Source organism: Petaurus breviceps, unplaced genomic scaffold (assembly GCF_028583685.1).
Source record: "Petaurus breviceps papuanus isolate PSGF00001 unplaced genomic scaffold, PetGlider_PUasm1.0 84, whole genome shotgun sequence".
Taxonomy (NCBI): Eukaryota; Metazoa; Chordata; class Mammalia; order Diprotodontia; family Petauridae; genus Petaurus; species Petaurus breviceps.
In genome coordinates, this window is record NW_027186645.1 from 752,000 (window position 1) to 772,974 (window position 20,975).

At 40.9% G+C, this 20,975-nt stretch overlaps 1 protein-coding gene across 1 annotated transcript in view; it reads left to right on the forward strand.

Annotated features, from left to right (window-relative positions):
- CDHR3 (cadherin related family member 3) overlaps nucleotides 1-20,975 on the forward strand; it is a 101,739-nt gene that overhangs the window by 61,365 nt on the left and 19,399 nt on the right. The window contains exons 9-13 of the mRNA XM_069106962.1: nucleotides 6,624-6,792; nucleotides 8,493-8,595; nucleotides 8,731-8,829; nucleotides 13,209-13,435; nucleotides 16,078-16,249. Of these exons, the coding sequence (XP_068963063.1) occupies nucleotides 6,624-6,792; nucleotides 8,493-8,595; nucleotides 8,731-8,829; nucleotides 13,209-13,435; nucleotides 16,078-16,249 (770 nt within the window). The remainder of the gene's footprint in view (nucleotides 1-6,623; nucleotides 6,793-8,492; nucleotides 8,596-8,730; nucleotides 8,830-13,208; nucleotides 13,436-16,077; nucleotides 16,250-20,975) is intronic.

Below are 20,975 nucleotides of genomic sequence, written 5' to 3' on the forward strand. Positions count from 1 at the left end.
ACTGGTGTATTCTCATTACCTAGAAATAAATAAGTGCTGCTTTCTGTTAAGAAAGATGAGATCAGGTTTGCATTAGAGATGAAGTAGAAAATCACTTGGCTAGGAATTCATATGCTGCCATGAAGCATTTCAGTCAATGGATATACTACTTTTCAATTTTGCAGGGAAGTTAAAACTACCTCTCTTTACATTACTCATTATATTACCATAGTACACAAGTACATGGTACACTATGTGTTACACCTATTTAAACTTTCTTTTTTTTGTTGTATGGGATTTCTTTCAACCCTCTAACTGACCAGAAATATTCTACATCTTCCTTTTTAGGGAATCTTCTTCTTCTCTAATTTCTTTGCTTCTCAAGCTTCTATTATATAATTGGGGTTTGCGGTTTTTTTTTTTGAGGGGGGGAGGCAGGGAAATTGGAGTTAAGTGACTTGCCCAAGGTCACACAGCTAGTAAGTGTTAAGTGTCCAAGGTCAGATTTGAACTCAGGTCCTCCTGACTCCAGGGCTGGTGCTCTATTCACTGTGCCACCTAGCCACCTTTATTATATAGTTTTTGATTGATATTGAATTGTTTGAGGTTTTTGGGCTACTTTGACTTCTTCCATTGCCTTACCCTTTTGGCTTTTACTTTTGGTTGTCGATTAATGGTATTAATAATTTTTGATATGCTTTTATTTTCCACATTCCATTATGCATGTTTCTTTTTTTTTGTTCAGGCAATATGGTATTCAAGTCTCCTATGGTTTTACAGGCTTAGATATTTCTGGAATCTTTGAATGTCCTTTCACAGATCTTTGTTAGTTCTTGGTAACATCATCAGCCATGGTAGTATTTTACATTAGTCCTTAGAAGTATCACTAGCTAGCTCTATCTTTCTTCCTATGGTCCTTACCATGGCGATGACTGTGGTGTATAAGTAGTTTTGTGTACAGACCTTGTACATGAACTGGTCTTGAAAAGTTTTTGCACTCTTAATCAAATGTTTCTTGTTCCCGATGGTACTAGCAGAATCAGCTTTTTCAAATTGCTGTCCTGTGATATAGTTAGGCTATTAGTCATGTTCCTGTCATCACTAGAAGAGGAGGAGGAAAGAGAATAAGGCTTTAATAGTGCCTACTATGTACCAGGCACTGTGCTAAGTACTTTACAAATATTATTTTATTTGATCCTTACAACAACCCTGGGAGAGAGGTGCTATTATAATCCCCTTTTTACAGTTGAGGAAACTAAGGCAAATAAATTACTTGCCCAGGGTCACCCAGCTACAATGTGTCAGAGGCTGAATTTGCACTCAGATCTTCCTGAATTGAGGCCCAGCACTCCAATATATACATATTTTACTCATATTACTATTAATTTAAAATTAATGAAACAAGATTTTTGAAACTCCAGTCTCAATATGCCCGTCTCCTCTTCAAAGTCATTTGAAGCAGTGGCATTATTTCATCCATCTGTTTCATTATTAGGTAATGCTTCTGGAGTTTTTGTAAAGCGTAGATTTTTAGTGCCTTCAAATTCTTCAGCTTTTCTTGCTTCAGACTTAGGTGTTGCTCTAATTTCCTCTCTTATTTTATCTAGTCTTGGCTTATGAAGGGAGTTACTTCTTCAGTTAGTTGTTTTGCCACTCAGAGCTGAAGGTACCGGTTACAAAAAGCCACGTGGAGCCCATGGCAATATCTGTTTCCAGTGTTGTCGTGATCTAACACTGGCACATAATGAAAACATCCACATCTTGAGTAGTTCGCGCACACCTGCTTTGCCTGCTTTATCAGTGCCATCTGCACCAAGGCATTTCCAGCAGATGGGGTATTGGTGTTACTGAACTTTTCCAACATACCTGACCTGTTTGTGTTTCCAGGACTTGAAGGAGCATCCCTTGTTCCACTGTCTTCCTCATCAAGGCAGCTCTAGGCAGCACAGTTGGAAGACTTGAGTTCAAATACCACCTCAGGTACTTCCTTAGCTGTGTGACCCTGGGCAAGTTACTTAACCTCTCTCAGCCTCCTTTTCCTCATCTGTAAAGTGGGTATAAAAATCACACCATACCTCTCATGGTTATGAGGATGGAATGAGAAAACGAGATATTTGCAAAGCATTTTACAAACCTTAAAGTATTACATAAATTCTACTATAATAATAGCATTATTATTGTTGTTGTAATTAATCAAGCTGATCATCACAATGATTCCAAGGAGGGCCAGCTTGCAACCCTCTAGCTCCCTTTCTATTTTTCACGTTCTTAGGGACAGTTATATCACACCAACCAGGATGCTAACACAATCGGTGGGATCACCAGAGCCTAACTGGCTAATGTTTCACAATTCCTTCTAGGCTTTCATAGTTACTGTAGACATCTTAGAGCAAAGGCAGTCCCTGCTATGTATTGTATGCCTTTACTTTGCTGTTGCACACACCCCACCCCCCGCCATGGCATGGATTATGGGTTGGACTTTGAAGGAGCTATTACTATCATCATCACCGTCACTATAGTTGTTATTACTACTAGTGGTAGAAGGCACAGTGGATAGAATGTTGGACTTAGAGTCAGAAAGACCTGAGTTCAAATCCTGCCTCAATCACTGACTGACTGTGTGAATCTTGTCAAGTTACTTTCATCAGCCTCAGTTTCCTCATCTGCAAAAGGAAGATAATAGGAGCACCTACTTCCTTGTGATGATCAAATATAAAGCACTTTGCAAACCTTAAATAAAGCTATTAGTGTTGTTGTTACTACCACTAAACTATCTGCCTGCTATGTGTAAGGCACCATGCTGGCACTCAAGTCCAAAGAAAAAACAATAACAGTCTTCGCCCTAAGAGAACTTAAAGAATTTTCAAATGCATCCTTTAAATCTCTTCCATAATATGTAACCATGAGGGAAGTGACTGGCATTTAGGTGAAGAGAAGGGCAGCAGAATGAGGCTTTTTTCCATTATGGTTGGAGTGAAATCCTTCACGTTGAACAAGAAAATGCAGGGAGGGGAAAGAATCTGTCCAAGGGCTCCCAGCCAGTAAGTGAAAGTCAGGATTTGAAACCAGCCTTTGCAACTTTTGCCACAAAACTATCTCCACTCTTGTCCATATTACTTATAAGTCGTTAGCAGATCTGTGATATAAGGAAGAGTGGAGTGTGCTGGAGTGATCCTGAAGTGGCTTTTGAGAGCTGATTGTTAAATTTTCAGTGTGACCATTTACACCTTGAAAATCGACTAATGCTACAAGTCAGGGCCTGATTTTTTTTTAATGTCTAGATTTAAGAAAGTAATAAAGAAAATGTTAATCCTTCAGATTACACTGAAAAGTGTATCCTGTGAACATTTTTTCCCCAGAGATCTGGTTATTAAATATTTGCCAGCACATCCCTGGTATCACCTCACATTCCTCCCACGGCCTCCTGCATTCCTACCATTATCTATATTCAAGTTGCAAGTCTTATTTGTTTATATGTTTGAGTAAAAAAGAGGATCACAGTGGGGATATTTAAAAACAAACTCCCCCTCTGCAAGTTCTCAGATGAATCTTGGCCCTTGAATATATTTATTCCTCTATCATGAGACCAGAGAAGTGTCCTTCTTTCTGAGAGTGTTCAAGAGCTGGCAGAATGGCAAGTGAGATGTGAAATCAAGCCCAGCGAGAGCAGCTGGGATTGTGGAGGTCGCACTGGCTCCCTGCCAGGGAATCAGGAAGCTCCCATCGATAAGAGAAGAGCATAAACCTCATTCTGTTCTCAGCCACTTGCTTCAAGCTCTCGGGAAGGTCTCCAGAGTTTGACAGCTCTTATCCATGACGAAAGGTCTACTCCTGTGCCTAACAGGTGATGAGCAAGCATTACTGGTTGGAGGCATCAAAGGCTCTGCCTGACAGCTCGTGCTCTGGTCGTAAATTGTCAGGCATTTGGCAGAGAGCACATCACAAGCTGTTTGCGAGCAAGAGCAGAAACTAATGACAGCCCATTCTGCAACACAGCCTGGCTCTTTCACCTTTGGATGGCAAATAAACCAAGGTCATGTTTGCAAGGTAGCCAAAGCAGCTGCTTTCAGTGGCAGGTGACATGATGGATGGGGACAATGTGGTTTTAAATGGTGCCAGTTTGGGATTAAAAATAGCACGTGGCAGGGAAGAAACCAAAAGCCACCCCCAGCATGGCCCTGGAGGACAATATGACAGCTCTCCTCTCTGAGTCCCTGAACTTTTGGCTCCCAAACTTGTGGGTCTTCAAATGCTGCAGCCTCAAACCTCTCTCCGATATGCAAGAGTGGCATACCTCCCTTGACTCCTGAATGAGGTCTTGGACTGCTCAGTCTCTGGCTTTGTTTTCCTAAACAGAGAACTGTGTGGGTTTTTGTGTCGTGTTGGTATTTTTTTTTGTTTAATTTTAGGGAAAAAAAGCCTGCTGCAGCTGATAAATCAGCTAAAGTCACAACAGTGTAGGTGCTCAGCCCAGGCCTCAAAATGCATGGATACCAGTTTGTAGGAAAGCACAAAGGTATTTTGGCTGAGCAAGGCATCAGGAAGCCTCAGTCAGCCATGCTAGAGTGGCTTCTTTCCAGAAAGTAAAACCCATCTCTTCTCAGCAGCCAACAGTCGTCCTTGCTGTCAGACTTTGCTCAGCTTCTGGTGAGCTGTTTCCAGGCTTATCCCGGAAGACTGTGGAGATGATGAAAGAGAAACCTTTGACCCCAGAAGTAAAAGAGACGGTGATGGCCTGAAGATCCTCCATTAACATCTCCATATTAGAGATACAGAAACTCACTTTGATACAATATAGTATTTCTCATTGTCTCCATCACATTTTTTCAAGTTTGTTGATTCACATTTCCTTTTGAGGGTTCACCTCAAACAGTGACTTTGAACAAAGCTATACTCATTGTATTTCTCTAACAATAATAGTTCACATTTATATAAGCATTTTTTCAGAATACTTCCTATGCGTAAGTCTCCCTTCCCTACCCTTTTGGCACAAAGGATCCAGGTATACCTTGAGAGATATCTCATTTCTCTGGCTTCTTGTCCCCATCAAGATGATCTTGGAACTGTGGTTGGTATCTGATAGCATTTCCTCCCAAGGAGATTCACTGGCTCCCTTTAAAAGCAAATAAGGTCAAAGGATCTGGGGTGGCTAGGTAGAGCAGTGAATAGAGCACCAGCCCTGGAGTCAGGAGGACCTGAGTTCAAATTCAGCCTCAGACACTTGACACTTACAAGCCATGTGACTTTGGGCAAGTCACTTAACCCCAATTGCCCTGCCTTCCCTCCTCCCAAAAGACAAAAAAATGAAGATCAAAGGATCAAAACATAAATAATTTGATTGATAAGGTAATAAGTCTGGAAATAAACAAGAGATTTTTGAGCCCATGGAAAGCAATGAGCAATTCTTCCCTCAGCGACCTCTGCACCATATCTGTGACTGATAGTACTACCCTGTGTAGGGCTCTAGCAAGGAAGTGGCCAGGACACTATTATCTTCCGTGTAATTGCTCCCCTGTCTCTGCTTGCTTCTGATTGAATCACTTCCTGCCACTCATCACTATTCCTTGTGGCCTTATTCCCTCTGCAGTTCTACTGTAGCTCTCCTTAGTTACCAGCAAGTGGCCCCTCTTCACTATCTTCTGTGATCCCTTTTTCCTGACACTCTCAGCAGCTTCTCTGAGCCTTATTCACTGTCCTCCATGGTTAGTTTGGCCATTCTCTTCTAGCTCCAAGAGGTGGCATTCATTGTCTTTCTCAAGGGACCAACTCTCTAACAGCTAGTGTCTATGGGAAGAGCCTACAGTTATGCCTACAATTCAGAAAAATACATTATTTTTGCAAAACCTAGATCAGAAAACACACTCCTGATAACAAACACATCATGGGGTCAGGAGGCATTTCTCTGACATCAAAGTCCTTGAAACACACCAACACCAACCAAGTTGAGCCTGATATAGTGAAGAAAGTGCTAGATTAAGGATTAGAGAATCTAGGTTTGAATCTACTTACTTCCTGTTTGACATTAGATAGATTTATTCTCTCTAGGCCTCACTTTTCTCATGTGTAAAATGATGGAGTTTGGCTATATCCAAGAGTCCTGTGAAGCCAGATCATGCCAGTGATAAACAGTGGTACTGCAAATCTCCCCAACAGGCAAGAACTCTGTCTGATGTGCACCCTAAAGTCTTCCCTTCTTTAAACTCAATAGCCTCAGTTCCTTAGCACAATGCCAAGCACAGATTATGCTTAATAAATGCTTTTCCTCCTCCCTCCTCTTTTCTTTCCTCTCTTTCTCCTTCCCTTCCCTTCTTCTATCCTTTCCCTCTATCCCTTCCCTTTCCTCTATCCCTTTCCTTCCTTCTATCCCTTCCTTTCTCTCTATCCCTTCCCTCCATCCCTCCCCTCCCCTTCTCTCCCCTCCCCTTCCCTCTATCTCTTCCCTTTCCTTCCATTCCCTTCCCTTCCCTTCTTCACTTCTTTTCCCCATACCACCTAGCATACTTCCTGAGCCCGCAGTAAATACTTAATAAATGCTTGTTAAATATAAACAAATTGAAGCTGAACTACCCCACACGTAGCTAGTGGCAGGTGCTTAGCAGCCATTTGTGGATTGGGAAAAACATTGAACCAGATCTTTTCAACAGCATCTGGGTGTCTGAACAAACCAAGAAAATGCTGCTCCTGGATCTGGCGAACCATTGCTTTGACAATGATGCTGAAGCACCAAACAACCAATTCAATTTCACTGATCTATCTGGAGTAGGAAGCAATGGAAAATTTTTTCAGTATCCAGCTGGCTCTGGGAAAATTTTGGTAAGCGATGTCATTAAAGGGGTACCTGGGGAATGTTGCCATGGATTGTAGGGTGCTTTGACTACCCCCAGGAAAGACATAGATAAGCTGCAGCAAGAGAAAATGGCTGATGCAGCTCATTTGGAAAGACTTCTGCCATTTTCTCATTATTTTATCAGGACAGGGGAACAGTTTGTTGCATGTAGCAGCACGCAGCAATGCAGACGCTCTAATGACTTATATGAGACACTATTTTTAAAAATCTGTGACTCCATGGTCATAGTAATGTACAGGGGGTTTAAGCACTTCCATTTTTTTCAAAAGCCATAGTCTGAAGCATAGAAGAATGAGGGGAGAACAGATTTAAAAGTGTTAGAAGGTGACCTCAGAGGTCATCTAACCGAATGTCCTCATTTTACAGGTGAGAAAACTGAGGCTCAGAGAGTTTGCCCAAGGTCACATAGATGGTAAATAGAAGAGTCAGAATTTGAACTCTGGTCCTCTGACTCCAAATCTAACATTCTTTCCTTTGCTTCATGCTTCTTCCTAATGGTACAGGATGCTAGTGTGTTTTTATAATATAAGCATGGTAAGCAGTGGAAACTCTATTGAAAACAATGGAAAGATGAAATAGGAGCATTTCCACTCCTCATTTAATGAGCATGTAAAGTGAAAGCCCCACCAGAAACAACATATGCAGTGACTGTAAAAAAGTGAGTGGAAAAACAAACAGAAATGAAACTGAATGCTGTTTTATTGTAAGGATCGACTTTGACCCAGAAGAGATAAGAAAGTGTGGATACTAATGCTTGTTAGGATGGTAGAGTCTATGGGTCTGGAACATTAAAAATATTATTCAGCTCAGTGAATTTGTTCATTAGTTTTGCTGAACTGCTTCTCCCCTCCCCCTGCCTTTTTTTGTTCTTTGTTAAAAAAAAAAAGAATGACTTTGTGAAGGCATGAGGTTGGAAATGAAGATGATGTAGAAACAAAATATATGTATACAAAAATTTTACTTGAGGGTAACTAGAGCAAGCAGTAGAGTGTCAACGTCCCATTTTGAACTGCTAATCTAAAGTTTGGGATGGGAAAAAAGAATTAAATCATTTTTTTTAACCTTCTTGAGTCATTCGTAACTACTCAACATTTAAGCTGAAGGAAGGACAGCTTGGAAAGGAAATAGGAAGTGGGAGAGGAGATAAAGAAAAAGAAAGGGGGATAAAAAGAAAAGGTGGGAGGGAATTTTATATTGGAAGATCAAATCTCTAGTGGAAAGGAATGTCATAGGCCAATGAGAATGTTAGACTCAGAGGCAGGAAATCCTGGGTTCAAAATCTACCTCTTATGAAGTGCTGTGAGCAAATCACCTAATGCTTCTCGCTCTCATTTCCTCATCTGCAAAATAGGGATAATAATATCTATAGTAGCTAGCTCACAGGTTTGCTATAAGACTCATATGAGACAATGTATTTAGGGTGTCCCAAAAGCTTTAATAGTTTAAAATAGCACTAAAAGTGTGGAGGCATCCTGCACATAGAAATGTTGTAAACTTGAAAGTGCTATTTATGATTTGGAAGAGGTCTCTTTGTTTTCTTCCCCATTCACCATCATCCTATCCTTACCACCTCAGGTTTTTGAAAGGAAGGATAATGTTGCTTGTGTCATTTACAGTGTGTGAGTTTCTCCCAGTATGACCTAAGATCTGTTGATTTTTCATCCAGCTGATCGGTGATCTGGATTATGAAGATTCAAATAATCTAGCAGTTGGGAATGAATATGCTTTAATAATCCAGGTGCAGGACATTGCATCTCCTTACTATAAAAGTAAGTGTGTCCTTGACTTCTTACCTAACAGATGTTGTGCCATGAGAGAATGTTAATTGACGCACAAGTATTCAAAAGAAGATTCCAGAAGAGAACTTTTGGATTTCAAAATATTCTCTCTGCTCCTTTTTTCAGGTGCCATCTATATTTATATCCATACAATTCCAGAAAATGAACATCTTCTAAATTTTGATAATTCATCCTATGTATTTGAAGTTTTAGAATTGAAGTCAGGTGAGTAAAGCAAATAGGTAATAAAATGATGGTAATTAGGTGCCAAAGTGAATAGAGCAGTGGTCTGGGAACCAGGAACACTCATCTTCCTGAGTTCAAATCTGGCTTCAGACACTTACTAGCTGTGTGACCCTGGAAAAGTCACTTACCCCCATTTGCCTCAGTTTCCTCATCTGTAAAATGAGCTGGAGAAGGAAATGGTAAATCACTCCAGTATCTTTGCCAAGAAAACCCCAAATGGGGTCAGGAGTTGTACACAACTGAAAATGACTGAACAACAACGAAATAAAATGATAGTGCTATTGACAGAAATCTAGAGCCAAACAATGTATTTGGGGGGGGGGGTAGAGGAAGGGAACAAGCACCTACTATGTTCCAGGTACTGTTATAATCTCATCAGGGGGGAACCTCAGAAACCATCTAGTGGATTTTACAGAGAAGACAAATGAGGTCCCTAAAAGCTAAGTGACTTGCCCAAGGTCACACAGCTAATAAACATTAGAGATAGGATCACCACCAATATCTTCTCAGTTCAGAGTTAATGCTTTTTCCACTGTGTCCTAAGAGAGAGTGCTCACTGGTAAGTGCATAGATCTCATTTTACACAGTTATTCAAAGTTGGGAAATGTTTGTTATAGCTCTTAATTTCAAAAATGGACACAGCTACCCAAGTGTCATTTATTGAAGAAAATCTCATTTCTCTCACCTGTTATTTACTGAAAAAACATGTGATTCCATTTTCTGCCTATTTACCTTTTTTGCACCCCAAGTTCTCCTGTCATCTTCATTGTCTACCCCTCAGGTTTTTTACCTGGCTCCTCTTTTTGAAAAGGAAAAAAAAAAACGGTCTTCATAGATTAAAACTAGAATATAACCTCCTTGAAGGCAGGGTCTGTCTTTGCTTTTGTGGTTGTGTTCCTAGCACTTGGCACTTAATAAATAGTTTTTGTTTTGTATTGCTTTTTGGAGAGGGGAAGGCAGGGCAATTGGGGTTAAGTGACTTGCTCAAGGTCACAGGGCTAGTCCGTGTCTGAGGCTGGATTTGAACTCAGGCCCTCCTGACTCCAGGGCTGGTGCTCTATCCACTGCACCAGCTAGCCACCCCAGCACTTAATAAATAGTAATGCTGTTTTATTGTAAGGATCAAGTTTGATCCAGAAGAGGAGATGAGAAAGTGTGGATACTTCTGCTCATTAGAATGGTAGAGTCTATGGGTCTGGAACATTGAAAATATTAACCAACTAAGTTAATTTGTTCATTAGTAATAAACACTTAATAAATTCATTTTCATTCTTTCCTTCACTTATAAGGAGACCTCTTCCTTCGTGTTCATCTTTCTTGAAGTTTCTTATATTCTCTGCTTAGCAACAATCTGATTTATGCGTGCTCTCTCCCTCATTTTAAGAATGAACTCTCCAATTAATGTTCTGATTGATTTCTTCCCATCTCTCCCAGTTCAAAAGTTAATTTACAAAAATAACCCTTGAATGACAGCTTCAATCTTAGTTACAAGACCAGATCTTTCCTTAGGTTTCTGCCATGTCTCTCTACCTTGAACCTCAAGCAACACAGTCCTTAAAAGCACAAAACTACTCATAGCATAGTCCCTCTCCATTTCATTTTCTCTTCCTGCCGGCTCTCTTTCTCTGATATTCAGCTTACCAAGAGGAAGGAAAACAAAATCTTTCCTACTCTCTATGCCTTAGCTTCAGGGAGTCAGTAGAGCATGTGTCTAGAAGTTTTTTGGATAAACTGTATTTTGTGCAGTTTAGAGATGGAAGGAGGAAACTACAATATCTTGTTTTATGGCCAACCCCTCTCACCCTCCTCCAGATAACTTATCTGACCTTCCATTTGAATTGTATGTCCTTGCATGTAGATGGTTGTTCGAAAATTGTCTCCCTCTATTAGACTGTAAGCTCCATCAGGGCAGGGACGATCTGTTTGTCTTGCTTTGTATCCCCAGCACTTATCCCCTGGCACCTAGTAGGCACTTAAATGTTTTCCAAATGACTTACTGACTGATGAGAATTGGTCTAGTCTGCTTTGTGGAGATTGTTTAAAACATATATTCCCAAAGATTATCATAATAAATGAATAATATAGTGTGGCAACTTTTTAAAAGAGTATAAAGGCAGTGTGGTGGCACAGTGCATAGAGTACAAGTCCTGGGGTCACAGTGGATAGAGTTTTGGTCCTAAAGTTAGGAAGCCTCCTCTTCCTGAGTTCAAACCCAGCCTCAGACACTAACTAGCTATGTAACTCTGGGTGAGTCACTTAAACCTGTTTGCCTGAATTTCCTTATGTGTAAAACGAGGTATAGAAAGAAATGACAAACCACTCCAGTATCTCTGCCAAGAAAAACCCAAATGAGGTTGTGAAGAGTTGGACATGACTGAAATGGCTTAATGACAACAAAAGCTCTGGCAAATCACTTTGATCTTAATGAGATTCAGTTTTCTCATCTGTGTAATATAGATGTGATATCAAGTTTTTGTTTTTGTTTGGGCCTACACGTGGCATAGATATATAGATATCTGATCTGAAATCTGGGCTACCCCATTCTAAGAGAGACTAGGATTTCTGCCTTTGTGGGGAGCAAAAGGAAGAATATGGCCGCAGTCCTTCACTCTTCTCTCTCCAGGAGGGAATTAGGCTCAAATTGTGTCTGTCTACCACACATCAAATATTTGTAGTCTAGGAGTCTGATTCTTTTGAAGTTCAGGATAAACACCACTTTCCCTGAGCATTCTAAAGAGGAGAGTAACACTTAGCTTACTCTTGGCCACCTAGTGAGTTAACTCCCTCTTCATGCTGGTTCCACACAAAACAGTCTCAGATATCAAGCAAACACATTTATCTAAGCAAACAGTAAGCAGAAATTGGAGGTAGTTATATAGATTAGTGCAGAGAAAAGAAGACAAATGAGTAGATGAGCTCTTTGACTAGAAGTAAAGAAAAATCTCACCTCCACCAAGGGGAGAATGATCTCATCAGGAAAGTCCATTCTTAGCTTCTCTCCTATTTCAGTTTATATAAGCCTCTAAGACTGCATGTGCAGGGAGTCTAGGGACATGTCAAGGGCTAGCTTTCCACATATCTGTAATTCCAGAGAGATCTCCCATCTGACATGCAAAAGTTTGCTCCCTTTCTGTTGCCTGTCCTAAGTCTTTCTATCTTAAGTTGTCTCGCAGCCAATCAGGAGTCAAATTCTCCCTTCTGTGATATAGTGTCACAAGTTTGCTCTTAAGGGAATCACCCCAGGCCTGGGAAGGAGTAAGGTTACATTGTGGTGTAGTGTAGGTTACATTGTATAGTGTAGTGGATAGATTATTAGACAGTCAGAAGACCTGAGTTCAAGTCCCGGAGGTTACATTCCTTCTCTGGAACAAAACTCTTTGCAGTCCCTTAAAAAAATCATTCAGGGTAAGACTGAAATTAGTAAACTATACAGCATAAACACAAAATGAAGTGAAGGAAAAACTATAAATGAAGAGCTAAAGCTATTGAAGAAGCTGGCAGAGTATCCTTTGAGGCCAATAAATGGCAGTGATAAAGATTAAGACTCTAGTGCCCCATGGATCTTAAAAGGAAGGCCCTGGGGCAACTAGGTGGTGCAGTAAACAGAGCACTGGCCCTGGAGTCAGGAGGACCTGAGTTCAAATCCAACCTCAGACACTTAGCACTTGGTAGCCGTGTGACCTTGGTCAAGTCACTTAATCTCAATTGTCCTGCATCCCCCCTCCAAAAGGCAAAAAAAAAAAAAAAAATTTAAAATAAATAAATAAATGGAAGGTCCTGACATCTTTAGCCCTACAGTGACAATACTAATGAGCATTCTTATGTTACTAAGAAGTTTGCAAAGTAATTTAGATACATTATGTCCTTGGAGCTTCGTAACAACCCTATGAGGTTGGTACTACAGGATCACATTCAGTTCACCAATGGGAAAAGTGAGGATCAGAGCAGTTATGTGACTGGCACAGGGTCACACTGCTGGTAAATTCCAGAATCAGGGTTTTAACTCAGATAGAACACTGGACCTGGAATCAAGAAGACCTAAGTTCAAATCCAGCTTCCGACACTGTTGTGGGGCCCAGGGCAAGTCACTTAACCCCTGTTTGCCTTAATCCACCAGAGAAGGAAATGGCAAACCCCTCCAGTATCTTTGACAAGAAAATCTCATGGCTAAGTGAGGGTCATGAAGAGCTGGGCATGATAACAGTTGACCCTAATTCCAGCACTCTAGCCACAGTTACAATGCTGCCTCTCTGGGGTGGTTGGAGACATATCTTTTCCAACATATGTTCTTTCCTTCTGCCTTCCCCTCTGGGGAAAAAAAAAAAGAGTACTCATCTGAAATGCTTTCTTCCTTCCAGTTAAATCACGCATTGGACAGGTTCACGCCAGGGACAAAGACTACCCACAAAGTGATATCACCTATTCCATTCTCACCGGGGGCTCCACCGTCCAGTACATGGACCTATTTTGGATTAACCCTAAAACAGGAGTGCTCCAGCTCATGACTAAGGCCGACTATGAATCAGACCCACAGCACATCCTTATGGTACAGGCTACTAACAAAAAGGAGAGCAGCACAGCCACTGTGAGTAAGAAGAGCCTACCTGTTGGGTTTTCCTTAAGCTTTTCAAACATCATGAGCCAAAAAATGTCAGGGGCAGCATCTCTGAGCTCAGCAAGAAGTCATGCTAATGGCTAAACACAACCTGTAGCTCTTGGATTGGGTAGTTTTGAGGAATCAATACATTTCCCAAACCATTGCAGTGTTTCCTGAGGAATGAGAGTAGCCAGCAGCAAGCATCCCAGTGACACGGTAGAAATGGAAAAAATGAAAATCTCTATGCCCAAGCACATCTTGAGTCCAGATAAGAGCTAGGATCAATGGGCAGACTGCCTAATTCCTAAGCTACTGCTTTGATCCATTAATAAATTCTAATGCACAACATACATTCCCATGCACAGTGAGCCTGGCTATGTTTCCAAAGTGCTGTGAAACCAAAAAAGTGACAGGTATAGTCACCCACCTGGGATGTAATAACTAGACATTTTTTTCACCTAGGGCAAAAACAGCTGAGTGAGCAATGTGGGAAAGTATTGTGGAAATAGTTGTTGCAAGAGAGGAGGCAACCTGCCGTTTGCCCCTGGAGGAGTTGGGTGGAAAAGTGGGACCCAGAAAAGAGGCACCTCCAGGATAGGACCCAGTGGAGTGGGGGGGTGGGGACACATGACTATGTTGCTCTGCAGCTTAGGTGATAGTACTCTAGGGTGGTGGCTGTGCCACATGACAAAAGAGGCAGCAGAAAACAGTTAGGTGAAGTAAGGATTGGTGATCAGCCATGGGAAAGAAGGGTGTCCTTTCAGGAGTGAAGTGCACTCTGCTCCCTCCCTAACCCATGTCAATCCAATCCAATTCAGTCAACATTTATTAAGTTCCTACTATGTGGTGGGGATACAATGAATAAAAACAAAGACAATCCCTGCCCTAGAGAAGATTACAATCTAAAGGGGGAGACGACACACAAAAGGAGGTGAGAAAGCATTGGGGGTGGGGAGAACACCAGCAAGTACCTGGTGCAGAAAGAATTGAAACTAGACTGGATAGTAGGTACAAAGTGGAATGATTAGCTGAGAGTTCAGTTTCTGACCTTTATAAAGGAAGGCATTGGGACTTTAGTTCTCAGTCCTCCAATCAGAGGGAGACGAGGCTGAGGGAGGTGGTGCAAGTCAAGGATTGAATTAGCAGCATGGTAGAGTTTAAAAGTGATGAGCTTTTCCTGGGAGGGGCATCCTGTTCCATGGAGTTGAAACCAGGCAAGGCAGAAGATGCAGAGTGGAGTGTGGACCCTGGGACAAGACCCTTTTTATTCTCTGCTGGCTACAACTCTGGCATCAGCAATGCAGTTTCACAACTCTCGCTTTTATTGTTTAGATGCTGCAGCAGGATATATCATCTGGAGGCATGTCTGGAAAAGAGGGCAGACACTGGATCAGTTGCACTGTCAGTAATTAAAAGTAGTCTAAGATAATGGGATGACTACTTACAGGGAACCATTTCTCCCCATACTCTATCAGCAAACCCAAAGATGTGTGAAAGAAACATGAACTGAACTAATAGCTAGTCTGGTCAAGTGGAGAGAACGTTTGGGAAGAAGTCAAGAAACTGAATTCATTTTTCAGCTTTCTTCCTAATTTTCCATGGCATTTTAAGCAATATGGAGTTCTCCTGATTTCTCTACCTACTAAGCAGAAATTAAAATTGTAACTAAATGCCAACAAAGGCCAGTCCCAGCAACAACTTATTTTAAATCAATGGGTTTTAAGGTTTTTAATGAAATGAAGGACTCAGAATTGCTGGCTTAGCTGGAGATAGATAGTATTAAATCAGAGACTAACTGGGGATTGTATAGAGTTCTCTAAAAAAATCAATCGATTCCTGACTGGGGGAACTAAGTAAGCTAAAATTTTATTACAATCCTAAATTCAGAAATAGTTGAAATGCCTGAATTCCAAAGTTAGATTAAATTTGTCCACATTTTGAAAATGGATGTAGGTACTAGTGGGTCAAGGTGGAAACTAAACTGAATAACCTCCCAGGATATCCTCCAATTTACCAGCCCTAGAAGAAAGCAGTGAAAGAGATCAGACTATGGCCACTATCTGAGGCTGCCTACTTTAGCAGGGTAGAGTCTCAAGGTAATGAAATCAAAGTCCTGGACTTGATCTCAGTGGGACCAGTTGGGTCCAGTCTGCTGTGACCACATAGACTAGAACCCTAACTAAGGCTTCTCACTGACCATACACAGCAGAAGGGAAGAAGGTAGTATGGGCAATCTACAACCATTCCTGGGGAACCAACCTGGCATCATTTTTGTATATCTAGAATTTAAATAGCACTTTGAGGTTTGCAAAGTGTTTTTTTTTACCAATATCATCATATTTTATATTCACAAAAACCCTAGAAGGAATATGCTATTATTATGCCCATTTTATAGATGAAGAGATTGGGGCTGACAGATGTTAAATGGCTTGCCCAGGATCAGACAGCTAATAAGTGTATGAGATAGGATTTGAATTCAGGATACTACCTTGCTGTTTCATATGTGTATATAAATATACATATGTGTGTTTGTATGTATGTATAATATCTAATTATTATGGCAGAGGAAGATGGTTTCATGGAGGAGATTGGGAATCCTTCATCTTACTGGTGATTTCTCCTTTCTCTAGGTGACTGTGAACATTCTTGATGAAAACGATGAAAAACCAATATGTGAACCAAATTTCTATTTCCTGACAATCCCTGTGGACCTAAGAGTTGGCACAAACATTCGGAATTTCAAACTAACATGCATTGACAAAGATTCCAGCCCCAGATCTTTCCGCTACCTCATTAGTCAAGGTACTACATTTGACTTAGAATCACAGAATCTCAGTCAGGACCTCACAGGTCATCTACTCCCACCCAAATAAGTCCTGACTCCATAATGTACCCAACAAGTAGTCCTCATCTGCTTGAAACCCTCTACTTAGTCAGAATATCCTTTCTTCAGAGGTATTGGGATTGGTCTAATGGATAGGAAATATTTCCCTGCATCAAGACTAAATCTGTATCTGTGAAATTTGCATTTTCTGTTCCTAATTCTGTCCTCTGGGGTTGAGGAGAGCAAATTGGGTCCTTCTTCTATGTGATAGCCCTTCAAATAGAAAAAAAAAACAGCTATCATGCCTTTCTTAAGTTTTTTCTTCTCCTGGCTAGACTTATTCATTTCAGTCATATAGTGTTCAAATGGCAAAACTCAGAGCCCTTCCCCATTCTAGCTGGCCTCTCTAGATACCTTCTGGCTTATCCATGTCCTACCTATGATCAAACATAAGAGTCTGACAAGGGTAGCATAAAGTAGTAGCGTTACCTTCCTGCTCCTGGATCCCATGCCTCTCTTAATGTAGACAAACATCACATTAACTTAGCCGCCATATTGAGTAATCATGTATTCCACTAAAATCTCCAGATCTTTTTCAGATGAATTGCTGTCTTGCCATGATTCTCTGATTTTGTACCTGCATCATTGTTTTTTTTAACCAAAATATAGTTTATATATATATATATATATATATATATCCCTATTAAATTTCATATTATTCTATTCAGCCTGATATTCTAGCCTATCAGATGTTTTGAATCTTGATGTTGTCATCTAGCAAATTAGCTGCCTTTTCTACTTTTGTTGTCATCTGCAAATCTGGTCTAAATTAGTATGCAACCAATATATGGTTTTATACAAATTAGCATATACCTTGTTTGCCTCAGTTCCTCATCTGTAAAATGAGCTGGAGAAGGAAATGGCAAACCACTCCCATATCTTTTCAAAAAAAAAAAAACACGTAGGGGGAGTCATAAGGGTTGGCTGCTGATGAAAAAGAAAGAAAAAAAAATAAGTTTGAAAAAGAGAAGAAGAAGGAGATGTATTATAAGGAAGAGGAGGAGAAAGAAGAGGAGGAGAAGGATGAAGAGAAGGAGTAGAGAGAAAGGAAGGAGGAGGAGGAGGAGGAGGAGGAGGCAGCAATTGGTGGCACAGTGGATAGAGTGCTGAGCCTGGAATCAGGAAGATTTGAATTCAAATCTGGCCTCAAACACTTCCTAGCTGTGAGATCCTGGGCAAGTCACTTAATCTCAATTTGTCTCAGTTTTCTCAACTGTACAATGGGGGTAATAATAATACCTACCTTGCAGGATTATTGTGAAGATCAAATGAAAAAATTTGCAAAAAGACTTAGCACATGACATACTTACTAACTGTGTGACCTTGGGCAAGTCACTTAACCCCAACTGCCTTGCCTTCCCCCCTCCAAAAAAAAATATAAAGGGGCAGCTAGGTGGCACAGTGAATAGAGCACTGGCCCCTGGAGTCAGAAGGACTTGAATTCAAATCTAGCCTCGGATATTTGACACTTACTAGTTGTGTGACCTTGGGCAAGTCACTTAACTCCATTTGCCTTGCCTTCACCCCTCCAAAAAAAAAAAAGGACTTAGCACAGTGCCTAGCACATAGTAAGAGCTATATAAATACTTATTCCCCCTTCCTTCTCTTTCACTTGTATAATAAATTTATATATATATATATACAAATTCATATATATACAGACGTATACACTAAGTTGTATATAAAAGAGCATATATCTGTATATATACTCCCTATATTTTTATTTATATATATATGTGTATATATATATATGTGTATATATACACACACATATGTCTAATATATGGTTTCCTATGGCCCCAAAACCATGCACCTCAAAACAAGTATGGTTTGAGATCTTAGCCTTTTTGGAAGGTCAGGAAGACATGCGTGCACAGTGCCTTTGGACATAAAAGCACTCACTAAATATGGAATGAATGAGTGACTATGCTTATGGACTGATCTAGACTATTCGCTTGTGAAAATCAGATACGAAGTGAGGCCAGAAGGGTTGGAGAAGGGAAAATTAAATGTTCCCAGTACTGCCATGACCCTGCTTCTGTTCCCTCTTGTTTCCCTTTCTCTTCCTGTGACACCGCGCCCACAGTTTGCCTAAGGTAGAGAATAAGTAGGTGGGATGTCTGTGTCATTGATGGCGATCCCTTGACTCAATGCACAGACCATTCCCAAGATTCCGGAACTCATATTAGTTTCATTGTGTTTTCATTTTAGACTAAATCCCTGAGCACCTCCTTTTGTGAGGGCTTATAATGGCTTGCAGGGAATCAGAGTCATGTGTCAGGGTAATAATGGATTAAATGCATTTTGAGAAATTTGCCCTCTGGGATTCTCCTATGCTTCATTCATGTTCTTTCCTTAAAAAATGCAGCACCATGGAAATAGGAAAAAGAAAGAATACCCCTCAATGGAAATTAAACCAAAAATAACTTCACTAATGAAATGTTAAAGGCCAGAGATTTAAGCCCGAACAAGTAAAAACAGTTCCAAGTAAAAGAAGAAAATCTATTCTTTGCCCCCTGCTGAACTCTGGAGTGGCAGGATCCCAAAGCAGTGGGGGGCTCTCACCAAGAGTGTATGTCACAAAACCCAGAGGTAAAAACTGCCTCCAGATTGGAAGTCTTCTAAGATGAAAATCATCCATACTCAGCAAGACCCCAAAGGCCTTTTGGTGAGCCCTGCTGCAAAGAGAGAGAAAATGGCATCATCCCCTGCTCCATTTACTAGTTTTCACTCAGTAACAAGTCTGGAGCCACTGGAGAAATAAGTTAAAAGTAATGGATGCAGGCAATATGACCAAACCTCATAGGCCTCACTCAGACAAGAATGACTGAAATGAATGAGAAATCATTAAAAAAGTCAGGTGCCCTTCAGAGGACTGAGAATGCAGATACAAGCAAGCAAGGTAGCCCCTGCCCTCAAGGAACTTGCTTTCTAATGGGGAGACACAACATAAAAAGGGGAGATGGAGCATGGAAGGATATTTCAGCATGATTGGAAGCATATAGGGAGTGATTCATCATCACTAACATACAGTGTTTACTTTGTGCCAGGCACTGGGCTAAACACTTAATAATTACTGTCTTGTCTGATCCTCAGGACAACCCCTGGGAGGTAGGTGTTACTATTATTTCCATTTTACAGAAAAGGAAACTGAGGCAAACAGAGGTTAAGTGACTTGCCCAGGATCACATAGCTAGTAAGTTCTGAGGCTCTATTTGAACACAGCCTTTCTTGACTCTACACCTGGCACTCTGCAGCCCAAAGACTTGGGAGCTGAGTCTAGGATTCAGTGGAAGGGAAATGAAGATTACATAAGCCTGGGCAGGGATGAGAAAGCAGATGGGAAGATTCCAGGAATGCTTAATAACACAAGAAAGGGCCCCAATAGTGTCTGGTAAATCCTTTCTTTCTAGAGGTACCAGAAACCTCTCCTCATTGACTAACTGTGGGATCTGGTCCAGGAGGGGCAGCTAGGTGGCACAGTAGATAGAGTATTGGGCCTGGAGTCAGAAAGACTCATCTTTGTAAATTCAAATCTGGCCTCAGACACTTAACAACTGTGTGACTCTGGGCAAGTCACTTAATCCTGTTTGCCTCAGTTTCCTCATATGTAAAATGAGGTCAAGAAGGAAATGGCAAACCACTCCAGTATCTTTGCCAAGAAAACCCCAAATGGGGTCACAAAGAATTAGACAGGATTGAAACAAGTGAACAGCTGCTTCTGTGGATGTTATACAGCTCAGACACGGCTGTCTGTGTCATGAAAGCAGGGAATGCATCCCACAGAGCTGGATGGCCCTTACCTCTTGACCTTAACCATGGGCTATTGGGTACTTAGGGTCACCACAGTGTGGACACAACTTCCTTAAGGGGATTGTAGTTCTGTTCATCTGCAGAGTCATAAGGGAATGCCCTGGGGTGAGCTATCCAATATATCAAGAATGAATCTCTTCATTCCCTTCCCACTGGTTCCTTGACTCTGCCCTTGGACTCTGGGTTCTACTAGTAAGCCTTCCACTTATCTTACCTGCAAAATTCAAAGGGATAGGACTATCTTCATGCCTGTATTTTTATCCCCTTTAAGTAAATGCTTATTAAGACAAAGATAAAAATCACTAAAGAGCCTTCACAGAGATAATTTAGTTCATATCTAAGCATTATCACGGTGATACTATATTTTTTCTTCTTATTTTGATCCTTAACAAAACTGAATATCCTGGAAATTTGTTGCTGTTTCTAAACTAAATCAAGAAACATGTTGAGCTCAGGGATGTCGCTGGTGGAATAGACATATTGTTCACTAAAAATGTAGAATTGTTTGTGTTTTGGGGGGAAGAGTGGAGTGGGGCAGGGGGAGGCCTGGGAGGTAGGAAAAGGCAAACTCTCTAGTAATTAGAGCTCTCCTAGCATGGAAAGGGCTGCCTCGTGAAGTAATGAATTCCCTTTCACCAACAGTCTTCAGGAGGTAACAGGATGATCACTTGTCAGCGATATTGCAGAAAGCTCCTAATTGGTTCCTTTTCCTTGAGTCTCTCCCCAGTCCAATCCATCCTTTACCCAGTTCCCAAAGTGGTTTTCCTTAGATGTGGGTCTGACCATATTACTCCTTTACTTAATAAACACCAGCAGCTACCTATTGATTCT